The sequence below is a fragment of the Bacillus rossius genome, chromosome 1, assembly GCF_032445375.1.
Source record: "Bacillus rossius redtenbacheri isolate Brsri chromosome 1, Brsri_v3, whole genome shotgun sequence".
Taxonomy (NCBI): Eukaryota; Metazoa; Arthropoda; class Insecta; order Phasmatodea; family Bacillidae; genus Bacillus; species Bacillus rossius.
Genome location: NC_086330.1, coordinates 72960231 through 72974162, shown reverse-complemented (window position 1 = coordinate 72974162; position 13932 = coordinate 72960231). Strand labels below are relative to the sequence as shown.

General features: G+C 36.5%; 1 protein-coding gene across 1 annotated transcript in view; it reads left to right on the top strand.

Annotated features, from left to right (window-relative positions):
* The window catches only part of LOC134537672 (importin subunit alpha-3), a 117068-nt gene that overhangs the window by 60929 nt on the left and 42207 nt on the right, over positions 1-13932 (top strand). The window contains exon 8 of the mRNA XM_063378373.1: positions 1796-1900. Within this exon, the coding sequence (XP_063234443.1) occupies positions 1796-1900 (105 nt within the window). The remainder of the gene's footprint in view (positions 1-1795; positions 1901-13932) is intronic.

The window sequence follows — 13932 nt, the reverse complement described above, 5'->3', positions numbered from 1 at the left end:
GCATACGTGAACAGCTGAGCTTCATTAGCATCATGTGATTAAAGTAGCGTGCGATATTCTTGTACACGAATGCCATAGCTGTGGTACACATACCCCAATGGGAAGCCTACAACTCACGTAGTTTCGGTTCCCTGCAAGAATTTCTGAAGATTTCCGAAGTTTTGCGTTTTGGTATTAACGCCACTTCAGCCGCTAAATCAGAAGTTCAAGCATGTTGTGACTGACCTAACCTAACCCTTCGATTTTTTTTAATTTCAATTTTTGAGAGAAATCCGAAGTTGCACGAACGTGGTAGGGAACCGAAACTACATGAGTTGTAGGCTACCGATACCCCAATACTCCGGGTGTACTACAGGTATCGTATGTAACAGCGTCCAACAGACACGACTCCCGTTGACAAAAGGCAACATAGTTATGGTACATTATGCTAAATTTTAATGCGGACTCGTAAACTATCTTTTTGCGCAGTGTTTTGTAGTGACTTGAAACATTTACTGCCACATAAAACCAATACTATTGAATTTTAATATACTCTAATGCGTTAGTAATTCATGTTATTCACTTTTACTCAATTGCAGGACAACCAGAATCTACTTAATTATTTTTTACGTTGGCTCGGCCACGCTTGTCTAACCTAGCAGTTTACCGTCTGCTGTGGCCATTGTTTTACTTTATTGGACATGGTCACATGGATACAGGCGAGATTGCAATGGAAGCAGGGTGTCCACAAGGAAAAAATATTTCGTACCAACTTAGGCGAGAAAAAAGTACTAAATTATAATTTGTTATGGTTTTTAACAATTTAGGAAGTTATTATGACATTGCACTGCTCGAACTTAAATATCACACCACACACACATACATTCCATAGTTTGTTAAAAATAATTACGCTTAATAATAAAACATATTGGAGTTACAATAATATTATTATATTAAAGAAACATGTACTAGATCTGTACTAAACCACTAAAAAAGTTATAAAAGTACAAGATCTAGTACGAAAGTAATATCTGTGGACATCCTGAATGGAAGACCAAAGTACCTCTGAGCCTGAATTGGTACAGAGCGGCAGCATCCAGCCAGAGATTGAGTCAAAAACAAAACGAAAATTGAACAAGGCTCTGTGGAAACACTGTGAAGTTGTGGATGAAAAAACAGCAATGTGCAAACATTGCAAAAAGAACATCAAAACTCCAACAAGTAATTATCTACTATACCGAATATCGTGGTTAATTAATTTTTTTGTTAACTATAAGTGTGCAGCAACATAATATTTTGACCTTTTCTGTGCACCATGAATAAAAATTAAAACAAAATATTAATGTTTTAATGAGTAATTGCTGGTATCATTGTTAGTTAATTTCGCTTAACTAAAATATCAATATTTATACTGGATGTTAAAATCTGTGAATTGTTTACATTTAAACTTGAACATTAATGTGGTTTCAAAGTATAAAGGTATTTTGTTGTTACGTAAAATTCATGCAAATATGCAATACATTGAATTATTGAATGTCTGACCTGCCCCTCTAGGTACAACAACGTGTCTTATTATTCAAATTCCAAGATGACATGTAACTAAATATACTGAATACCTAGCTGAAAAAACTTCTCAGTCAAGTGTCAAACTTCAGCAGGGAAAAAATTCTCATGATTCGAAAAAGATTCGAGGTTCGGGAATCTTTAAAGATTCGATTCGTGATTCGATTCGAGACAAAAATCCTAGATTCGCAGAAGCCTAGTGTCTAGATAAGCCTGACTTCACTAGTCATATTGTGTTGTTCCTCTGTTCCAGGAGGCAGTGTGGTTCCTGTCAAACATCACTGCGGGGAATCAGCAGCAGGTGCAGGCTGTCATAGATGCAGATCTGCTGCCAAAAATAATTAGGAACTTGAGCAAAGTAAGTTACACTACAGCCATACGTAAATACCACACACTTGACATCACACCAGCATTGAAAATTTTCCATGGCCCTTGATTTGCACTTCAAGCAAAGTACAGTTGTAAATGCTTTCTTATCACTTTACAAAGAACCACCATGAAAAGTGTAAACCACTGGAAAGACTCTGATGCTAATCTGATATGTACCATCAACATAGCTTTCAATATTTGATACATTGATTATACTAACCTTTTGATATTGTAATTTTTTGTAATGATTTGTTCTGTTTAGATAACCTATAGGACGTTTTTTTTAATGGCATTCAAAGGATGTATTAAAAACAGCACAATAACTATAAAATTTCAGAAATACAATTAAACAACCTGGAGAAAAGTGAACTTTTTTTCGGGCCAACATTCGAAAACTCAAGCCTGGAAGCGATTTGCTGTAGCTTCATTTGGCTCAAAAGTCAAGTTCATTGTACTCAACATGATGAAACTTGACTATTTTTCTTAAAAATCAATATGTACAATGTAAATTTAAAATGAACATAAAATCATTTACAGTAGGGATGGGACGAATCCACATTTTGGACGAATCCGAATCCTTGTTCGAATCCTCGGTGTTTGTCATCGAATCTCGAATCCCAGTCCCACACTAAACTTCACCACATGTTATTAAAAATATCACACATTTTAATAAATTACATAGGCCTATGTATTAAAAAAAATCACATGTGTATTTATAAAATTATAAAATAAGTGCATAGTGTATACGCCTGAAATAAAATAGAGACAAATAACCTCAAATTCCACACACGTAGTGTGAGGTGGACTGCAGCTTACCCCCATGCCCTGATAAAATGGCAGTTAAGCCACTTTTTTCCAACTTTGATAGCAGTATTGTCTACAGCCAGGGGGCTGTTATTGGCTAGGAACTACTTTCTTGCGCCCTGATCCACCTATTTTTTAGCTTGAAACTTTTGCGTGTGAACTAACTTGTAGGACATCAATAATAGTGGTTAAACATTTTCTGAAATTAGACTTCGTAAGAATAATTGAGCTTGCTAAACAGTGGTGAATTCAAATTCCCTCATTTGGAGTGTGGCGGAGGGATACGGAGTGCCGGCAGAAGAGGGGAGAGAGGAGGAAGAAGGTCAAGATAGAGGAGGGGACGCGGTGAGAAAACGTGGGTGTAAGGTGCACAGGGGAGGAGTAAGGAAGCGAGACTGCAAAAGGACTGGATCAACGTGTTGCGAGTTGGTTGAGTGGAAGTGATGCGACAAACTCTTGTGTAGCCATTTCTCGGTAACCACTGAACCGCTGGAAAATCCCTTTGGTTGGGGAGTTGTGCAACAACCAATGGCACCCGAACAAACGTGAGTCGGGGGTGGAAAACGTTACAGTAGGTTTGCATCTGTCTAATTCTCTGTTAAATTAATCCTTCCTAGGTTTTCAATAAAATACGTTTGTATAAAAGACACCATCTAAAAAAGTTACGTTTTTTTCTGCAATGTTATATTATTGAAGGTTGTAAATGATCGAGTAGTTATGCTAATTGACAAAATGCAGCGTAGTTTATCTTATGTTTGTGCTATTTCCGTTACCTTTATAATATAGTTTAAGTATACAATTTTCTAGAGCTGGACGAACCTCAGTTCTCTGGTATCGAACCATATCAAAAAAATTTCGAACCGAACCGAGCCGAACCGAACATCATACAGAAATAATTGTTTTGAATTAAAATGAACCGACCACCATCATTTTGGTCTTTAACTGAATGGTGAGAAAGAAAGGTTCTCCAGCCATATGTAAAATTAAAACATTATATAGCTTAGCTTTATTAAAACATTGCAAAACATTTTATAAGTAAAGTTTATGCAATAAATAATGAAGGAAAGAAAACAGTTTAGAGAAAATCATTTTGCATTTAATTTCTTTATTTATATATATATATTTTTATATATATATATATAGGTATATATATATACAGTCAAACCTCTCTGAAACGACCCCTCACGGTTCCCAGGAATAGGGTCGGAATAGAGGGGGGGTCGTAATAGATGTTTTCCGAAATTTTCAGTTGATTTCAACCCCCCCCCCCCCCCCCCCCCAACCCCTTTTCCCAAACCGCTACTCGCTAAGAAACCAGCCATACAATGGCAGGATACTGTCACTCACAATGCTAGACGGCTGTGCTTTAAACCTTCATGACAAGTCCGTCGCCCTACAGGCCACCTCTAAAGAAAATATGTCAATAGACAGTTTATTTTTACTGGTTAGATTACATGTACGATTTCTTGCTTGCCGTAGTTAAATACACTAGAACCCCGATGTCACGAACCCCGGATTTAACGAAGCAGTGATTTTACGAATACATTCTCGAGAACCGTCAAAAAATTGGACATTTTGACCAAAATGTGAAAATCAGAAGAAAAAAAATTTAAAACAAAACAAAATGAAAGATTATTAAAATCTGTTAACTTTAACACACAGCGTATTTTTTGTGTCGGCTTTAATATTTCCAATAATGTTCATGTGAGAATAACAAAAAAATAATGGGACATTTCCTTTAAAAATACGGCAGCAGTAGCTTGTGCAACGTAAGTGGGAGCGCGGGAATATCGTCTAGACAGGCTGGCGGCAGCACAGGCGGCGGATGCATGACGTCATACGGCTTACCTCTCCTTCCCTTGTCTAGACTTCAAGGTTCATCCCTCCCAGGCATACAAACCATCGTGTCTCTCTCCCCCTCCTACTTCAACGTCCTTTGGCATGTGAAACTGTCAACATCCTTCCTCACCTTCACCAAACTGTGTGCGACTAAAGCCAGGTTTGTATAGTCCAGTTCTGGTAAAATGAAAAATTTTTAAGGGCCCCCGCGACAGCCATTTACCGTTAATTGTTTTGATACAAATTGTTTGTTAGTTACACAACATTATTTCTGAAGGAAAATCACTGAAACTTCAAAATTTATTTAATGGAAAAATTTAGCAGGGCCGTAAAAGTATTCATTTTTGCCGCAAATGAACTATACTCGCCCTTCCTGCCGGACAACATTCTCGGCGCGTGACGCATGGCAACTACAGTCGTGTGCCGCGCACAGCCACGAAAAACCTACGCAATTTCCAAACTATACTATATATCCGACTGGAGTCTGTTTACGAAAAGCATTTAAGAATTTGTTAATGGTTCTTTTGAGATAAAATGGCTAAAAGACATGTTTTCGAAGTTTTAGGTGTAAAAAACCCGTTACAAATTTCTTGAAAGTATCATAGGGAAATGCATTACACCTTTATCTTTATTTTTCCGCCATATAATGTTATGGTCACCGCTCAAATTTCACTGTTATCTGACGGGAACGAGATGACTGCGCGCCAGTTCAGAAGCCTTGCACTTAGAGGTTTTACCGCGCTAGAACTACCATTGAGCGTCGATCTTATCATCCCGCTTCACTAACACACACGCTGACCAGACGGCGCCCTAAAGCTGATTAGAGGAAGCATGTAGAAATGCAAGGCAGGAAATTTTTCCAGCTTATCAACCAGGACCCGGGCAAGTCTTGACTATTAAGCTTTTCACATTAAAATATAAGAGACTTGTATTGTGTAATTTCGGTGTTATTTAGCGGTTTTTCTTAAAAATCGCTTTTTTCGCATTTTCCATATAAATTCGCGGAAAATTTCGCGATTTCGCGATTCACCATATAATCGTGGCCCTAGTTATTGCTCGCGCGAGAGGAGAACGTGGAATGTTAGAAGAAAGATAAATGCGGGGTAGACAGACGGCAGCCAGTGTGTTTCCTGCGCGGGGAATAAGTGGCGTAGCCTTTTTTTTTATGCTGGGTGAAGCGACCTTTTTCTATCAACCCACGGGAAAAATTAATTGCTTGAGCTGTCAAAATAAACATCGCTGCGGCAGTTAAAACAAGTCGAGGCGGGCGTGCATCCAGTCGGTCGCTGTGTATTGTCAACCGATAGTAATCAAAATCAAGAGAAATCCAGCAGGTAGCTTTGCCTTAACTGCGTACCACACTAGACACTCGCAATAAGCTAAACGTAAACACGTTGCCACAAAAACCTTTATCTGCACCCTGCCGACAAAGGGACGTGGAATGGGGGTTGTTAAGCGCTGACAGCGGTCGACAGGAAGCACTCGGCAAGAGAAACGCAGCAACACGTTACTCACCACAAGAAACTTATTTTCTGTCTGTTTATCTTCGGATTTTCGGCAATTTTTTCACGGTTCCTCGAAATCGGGTTGTAATAGAGAGGTGGTCGCAATAAATGGGGTCGCAACAAAAAGGTTTTACTGTATATATTATTTTTTTATTTATTTATACACACATACATACTTTTAATTCATGAAGATGTTCCATCTAAATTTCAAAAAGACTATCTTCCTTTTTCAGTGTACACTAACCTTCATTAAAAAAATAATAATAATATAAAGATGACGAACATTCAGCCTAAGGCCACATAACATATTTTTGTGGTAGACATAACGTAACATTTTTAATAAGTAAAACTTTTTAATAGGACATATAAAAAAAAGTCAAAATGAATTGAGTTACCTATCTACATTACAAAACCCGCTGACTGCAGTTGCTGTTTTCTTGGAAGAATGCTGCTCGTCAGAAGAAACTTTAGGCATTTTTTGGAGTGGTACTGGGTCATCTGGGTCATCATTATCTTTTCTCCATTTGGAAAACTTAAACGACGTAAGCCTGCTCATCGCAGATCACCTCAAGAACAATAATATTGTAAACGTAACGTAAGAAGTGTGGTTATAGAGGGTTATAGAAATTTGCGTCGGAAAAAAAAAACACCAGAAATAATGATGGCTGCTGCGACTACGCTAGTCAACTTAGTACCGTACTGTAAAATTTACTGGACCAGTACTTTTAATACACAAGATTAAATTAATATTTTCAGTACCTGACTGTTATAACCAAAAAGGCCAAAGAAAATAAATACATCCCAGTAATTTAAAATACGTAATTTACGTAATCATTTCCTACCGCATTTGTCTTGTATTAACTTGATCACGTTAGTTTTGCCGAAATACGAGAGTTCTCGTACATGCGTTTTAGTTTAATGTATGGGGTATGCAATATTTGGTGATTTTACAACACTTCTCGTACACGCACTATAGTTAATACTAGTGATGTGCGAGTCTCTGCATCATCGAGAACGAGTCGAGACAGAAATTTTCTCGATCTCGTCTCGAGATAATTTTTTTGGCTCGGAATTTTCGAGAATTTTGTAAACAAGAAATAGGTTAGGTAATATAATATATTGAGGCAGCATTTTGTGTTGCGTGTTGAAATAATTAACATATCTTCAACGTAACGTAGATCGAATAAAATAAAATATACTTGTTACGCTAGTATACACAATAAATTATTAAAAAGTTAAAAACGAACAACTTCCGTTCACAAGTCACTACATGAAACGGTAAACGTAAACAATGAATTGTGCTGTGGTTATCACATTAAATTACAGAAGAAAATGATTATTTTCCATTAATAAAACCAACATTAAAGTTAAAAATAAATCATTTTCGGTATCAATATCAAGTATCAACGTAAAACGGTAAGGTAAAAAATAATAATATAAACATGACTGCAGAATTCTTCCGCGATTGCATTTTGTTTTATGGCCTTAGGTTATACACACGGCCAGCAGTATATAACAAGCAACATGATGTTTAAATTGCGGTCCGTATCGATAGTGACATATCGATAGTGGCGAATGTTCAGACTTTCATGATCAAGTACCGTCCATGGCTCAAGGAAACTGTATAGACTATGGAGTCAATAACGTATGTTTACATACGACAGTAGGCAAATAAACTTGAGTGTAAAGGTAAAGTTGTAATTGCAATTGCAATTGTGGATACTTGATAAAATTATTGAATACAGTAGAATCTCGTTATAGCGAGCACGGTAATAGCGAAAACACGGCTATAACGAGGTATTTTTGAGGAATTTACGGCGTGATCGCTTGTAGCGCGCTTTTGTTATTTGTCTGCTTTATCTCCACCCCTCTCGCTCGCCACTAGACATCTTGCCGTTGACGCGTCACATTCTTCAGCCGCGCAGTCGCCACCTAAGTGCGTGGCTTAAAAATAGAATCCCATCCTTTCTTTCTTTTATCAAACTTCCGTTAGTTATCTGTGCCGTGTGTAGACAAAGTTTGAGATTGGAACAGAAACAACGTAAGAACATATTTTTTACAAATTTGAAATATGTATGTTTTTGTTTTTATAATCGCGTATTTTCACTTTTTTTTTTTTTTGGTTATCTTAAAAGAGATAATATCAAAAAGCCGCTCTAATGAAATTTAATTGTTTCTTGGTTAACAAAAACTATTAATTATCAAATATTGTTAATTGTTTATATTCTATTTATTATTATTTACGCGACGTCATACTGTACGCGTACGCAATACGACTGGATTCGTTGCTGCAACATAACATAGCATGTTATGCGGTATCAGAAGTAACGAGTAACGTAACGATAGTAACGAGTACTAATTGTTATAGTAACAAATACATACGGTTACGCATTTTTTCGTTACCTCTAGTCGGCACTACCGTATTTATTTCCGAATCGCTAGGGCAGTTTTCTTGTAACTTTTATTTCGGTCAGTTGTTGGGGTATCTGTCCGAGAAAGGGGTGGTGATGGTTTGAGTTTAATCCCAAATTTATTTTCTAAAAAAGTTGACAGGTTTCTTTAAATGAAAAAAGTATAGTTTTCCAGCGACTATTACGTTTGAGGCGTATGTGCGTTGCCGCAGCCGCACTCCTGCTTTTTTGTAAGGAATTAAATCGTTGCGCTACACTAGCACCACCTGTTTACAACATCCCGAACCAACATGGCCGCCAGCAGACAGCCCGCGTCAGCAATAGATAGCAGGACAATGCTGCGTCGGCCGCGGGCTGAGATGCTATACTTACGTGGCTTGATAGGGTATTCTGGTTATTTTGACGCAATCGGTGATCGCATCCGTACTTATGGGGTATCGTTTTAAAGAAAATTCACACATCTGCTCACAGAAATTAAGATTTCGTTAATATAACCTGTTATTTTCCAATTATACAGGTTTAAACACAATTTTTATGCTATTTTCGGTTAAATTTTATTTTTTGGGGGCCAAAATTTGTCCAATTCGGTTATAGCGAGGACACGGTTATAGCGAGGATCAAACCCGGAACCGTGACACCTCGCTATAACGGGACTCTAGTGTAATTATGTATGTTTGTCAGATTATTGAGTTTTACTTTTTTGGATCATATTATCCTGTTAACTAAAGTACAGATTTCTCGATCTCGAATCGATTCTCGAGAATTTTTAAATTGCTTTCTCGATCTCGTCTCGAATTCAAAAAAGTCTTTCTCGCACATGCCTAGTTAATACCTTTGGCATTTGTACGATTGTTTATATTACGTAGTACGATAGATGCATACAAAATTCTCTAAGTAAACAAAAAACAGAGCGCGCCTATATGAAAAAATGATAGGGGAGTTATGCGACGATTAATAAATTTTTATTTTATATTGTCTAAGCTTGAACCTGTTTAGGCGACGATTATGCGATAAAAGTCGGAATATTACAAGTAATGGAATTTTGTTGTGCTGTTTTGTGAATGGTCTCAAATGGGGGTTAGAAAATTAGAAAAACGTAATTTTTTTTAAACGAACGTTCGGTTTTTCGAATATATTTTAAGAGGTTTCGAACCGAACCGAACGTAAGGGTTCGGTTCGAAATTTTCTAACTTCGCCCAGCACTACAATTTTCAATTACTACCTAAAACTCTTAAAAACCCACCTCGAATCCCACCTCGGATCCTACGAATCCTGGAATCCATAGGATTCGGTATATTCGACGAATCCAAGATTCGAAAATCCCATCCCTAATTTACAGTAAAACTCGCTTAAGACGTTCCCGCATAATTCGTTTTCCCATTATAATGTTTAAATAATTATTCCCTTGATCACTTGTCCATATCTTAATTTTTTACATTAAAAACATTTGTGTTATTAGATGCTTCCCGCATTTAATGTTTATCATTTCAGGATTAAGATAATGTAATAAATTTCATCTGTACACTCTTAAACTTGCTTCCTCAGCAATTTTCAATATATTTTCTTTATAATCTTTCTAACATGGCATTGATTTCAGTTGTCAGTGACTGAGGTGTTCATGGCACTTTACTGCTGTAAACAAAACAGCTCCAATCGGTAGCCATTACATTCATACTTTTTTTTTTACGACCCATCACGTTAAAGGTGTTATTGTTCAGTGTTTAATTCATAAATAATATATTTATTACCCGGTATATTTAGATTCATTTAGAAATGTACTGCAAATATTTATAAATTATAATACCCTTTAAGAAAAATTAAAGAATGCTGAAAAAACAACCGCAGAGGTTAACACCGGTACCAACAAAGCTAACTGTGTTGAAGTTAGCTCTATGCCCTGGATCTATTTACCGCTAGGGTTAGGAGTTTTCCACGATCGCGGAATATTTCACAGAATTATAAAAGTCCCGCAGAATCGCAGAATTGCAGAATCATCACGGAATCACCGATTTTGCTGTACATTTATTGTCCATTTTGAGTGCGGTAATAATGCGAGCAAGGGTTATGTTCTCCCAAATAATATCTTACCTATTATGGGCAGAGTGAATCATTTCCAAACATTTTATAAAACATACGTTTTCATATAATTAATGCAGCAATTCCGTTAAAAAATACAATTTTGAATTACCAAAATATTATCACGTAAATAAATTTTGTTTGCAGAGAATCCAAAGATAAGATTATAAGATGAGCAGCACATTGAACAAGCGATCCTACCGGCGTTTATGAAACGACTGTAGTCACAGTCGATGGAAATATGTGCGCATCAATCGACTAATCGATCAATACAAGGCTTCGAATATGAAAGAATGACCTTATGGCAGTTGGTGCAAGCTGTAGGCCACAGAGAATATTATATATATATATATATATATATATTAGGGATGGGGCGAATCCTGATTTCCTCGAATCCGAATCCTAACTCGAATCCTCGACTGGAATTGCCGAATCTCGAACCCAAACCCGAATCTTTTAATAGATGATGTCCACATATCTAATGTAAGTGAGATGTATTCTGCTTGCACTAAAAGTCCCTTGACTTTATCACATGTAGATTGGTACATTTCTGGTATAAGTGTATATAAAGACAACAATTTTTTCTTGAGAAATTTCAGTTTTAGTACAGATTAGCGGTTAGGATTTTTGCTATAAATAAGCTAGAGGTCTGCGAGCCTAAGAATTTTACTTCGAGCCGAGCTCGAGCTTTTGTGGTACAGTTACACTTTTGGGAAATTATTTTTATCTTAAACTTAATATCATGTTTGAATAAAGTATTAAAATGAAGTGGGCTTATTAATTTTGGGTAACTATTTACAGAGTGTGTTTACATTTTGCACTGATAGAAAAAAAATAACATTTTTTTTCATTGAATCTTACCTGTTTCAATTGGTTCATTAGTAACTGATATCATCCAACTAACATAACCAAGTATATGTTTGTGTAAATGTAACATATCTTTGGTAAAATTTCACCCTTGTCAATTTTTCTGGAGTCCTTACTGAGCTTCAACAAACTTAGCACCAAAAATCATGTTGTTTGAAAAGTACATTCACATTGTTTCAACATTTCCACTTTTCAGCACAATAATTCTGAGAGAGATTGTCACAGAGTATTAAATTCTGTTCTTTAATCTATCATTCAGAACAATAATTTGTTCTGCACGTTCAGGAGTTAAATTAGCTCTACGATTGGAGATAGTGTTTCCAGCAAAAGAGAAGCGCCTCTCGCTGGCAACCTGCTTGGCTGGAATGCTTTAGTAAAATTGCTTAACCTCAAAATTAGTGTCATAAATATCTGTAACTGGTCATTAAAGTTTAATCAATTGAAAGTAATAAAAATAAAAACATTTTACTTCATTCAATTTACACTTGCAAAAAAACATACACACAATAAACCTACATGGAAATTAAAGTCTTCTTCAATATCCTGAAGTCTGAAATATGTTTACTCATGTCATTAAATGTAGAGCTGTATTGAAGAAGCCGATTTTGCCAATATTTAGTTGAATCGGCATTTCTGCCGACTTCCGATACAGTACGCTCGTTAATTTTCGGCCGATATTACTGAAAAACGAAAGAGACTGCCATAACCTAAAAATCCACGAGTACCATTTTCACTTTTCGTAGTAGTACTGCATTCTTTCAGATCGCATTATTTCTTAGCAACATGTGCCAACCGTACATATCAAAGTTTAACATCCTTTTTTTTTTTAACAATGTTCTTTAATTTAATATGTCATAAATAAATAATACATTACTATCACGGTAAATATACATCTCAGTTGTTACGGTAACTATAGTGCAAATATGGTAGCTATCATGCTTCTGTAGTAATTATGGTATTCTACAAAGAATCTTTAGTTCTTTTTATAGTAATTATCTTAAAATAACTATTGGGTTTGTACTGTAGTTATGGTACATCATCCATATTTCTTCGTATGTTGTTGTTCATTTGTCTTTTCTTCATATTTACGTGTGCCATTATTTGAGACAAGAAGTTTCAGAAAAAATTTTAACGGACATTATATCACACATTTAATGGCGTAAATGACGAGACCTCGGGCAATTTAAACGCTTTATACGGAAAAACCTACCATGCGGGACCTCGTAAGCGAGTTTTACTGTATTTTTTTCCCGTAAATAGTAAAAACCGAATCCTTTGACGAATCCTATATCAGACCCGCCGAACCTTCGAATCCCTAGGATTCTGCGGATATTGGATTCGGTCGCCCCATCCCTAATATATATATATATATATATATATATATATATATATATATATATATATATATATATAGTGATCCACTAAAGTAAATGGAAATGTCTTTGAGTAAATACGTTTTTAAAGAAGCCAGCGGGGGAAAATCGCATGTGGGAAACAAGTCTGCGGCAGTTAGAGCTAAGGAATTTCCAGTTGTGTTACACAGTGATGGTGGAAAACGTTTTTGCTCCATTTGCAATGTGTTATTGGACCATAAACGGCTCTCCACGATTAAGGATTATTTAAATTCTCATAAACATAAAGCCATGTTGGTGCAACATACCTTACGTTTGGCAGGAACCTCCAAGCAAACAACGATTGGTACTTCCTTCAAAAAAGAAAGTTTGTCTGCTGAAAGAAAAATTGTGTCCCAAGATCTCATGAAAGCATGCGTCAGTGCCAACATACCACTGACAAAACTTGACAACAGTGAGTTTCGTTCATTTTTGAACAAGCATGTTGTAAATAAATGGTGTCTCTATTCCAAGTCACTCACAGCTGCGTAAAGAGAACCTTCCTGCTTTGCATGCGGAGTACCAAGGGAAATTGATGTCGGAATTGGAAGGGAAACAAATAGCTATTGTAACTGACGAAACAACTGATGTTGAAATGCGGTATGTTTTGAACATTATTTTCATACCTTTGAATGTACATGAAGGTAAACTTCAACCATTTCTTGTGGATACAGTCATGTTGGAAAAAACCAATACTGTGGCTCAAAGCATTATAAAAACAGTGTCGAATTATAATATTGACTACAATAATGTTTTAGGGTTTGTTACTGATAATGCAGCTTATATGCTGAAAGCATATAAAGATACACTGATGGAGTTCCTCACTACAACCACATTACAGTCAAACCTCTCTGAAACGACCCCTCACGGTTCCCAGGAATAGGGTCGTAATAGATGTTTTCTGAAATTTTCAGTTCATTTCAAACCCCCCCCCTTTTTCCAAACCGCTACTCGCTAAGAAACCAGCCGTACAATAGCAGGATGCTGTCACTCACAATGCTAGGCGGCTTTGCCTTAAACCCACTTCAACCTTCATGACAAGTCCGTCGCCCTACAGGCCACCTCTAAAGAAAATATGTCAAAAGACAGTTTATTTTTACTGGTTAGTTTACATGTACGTTTTCTGCT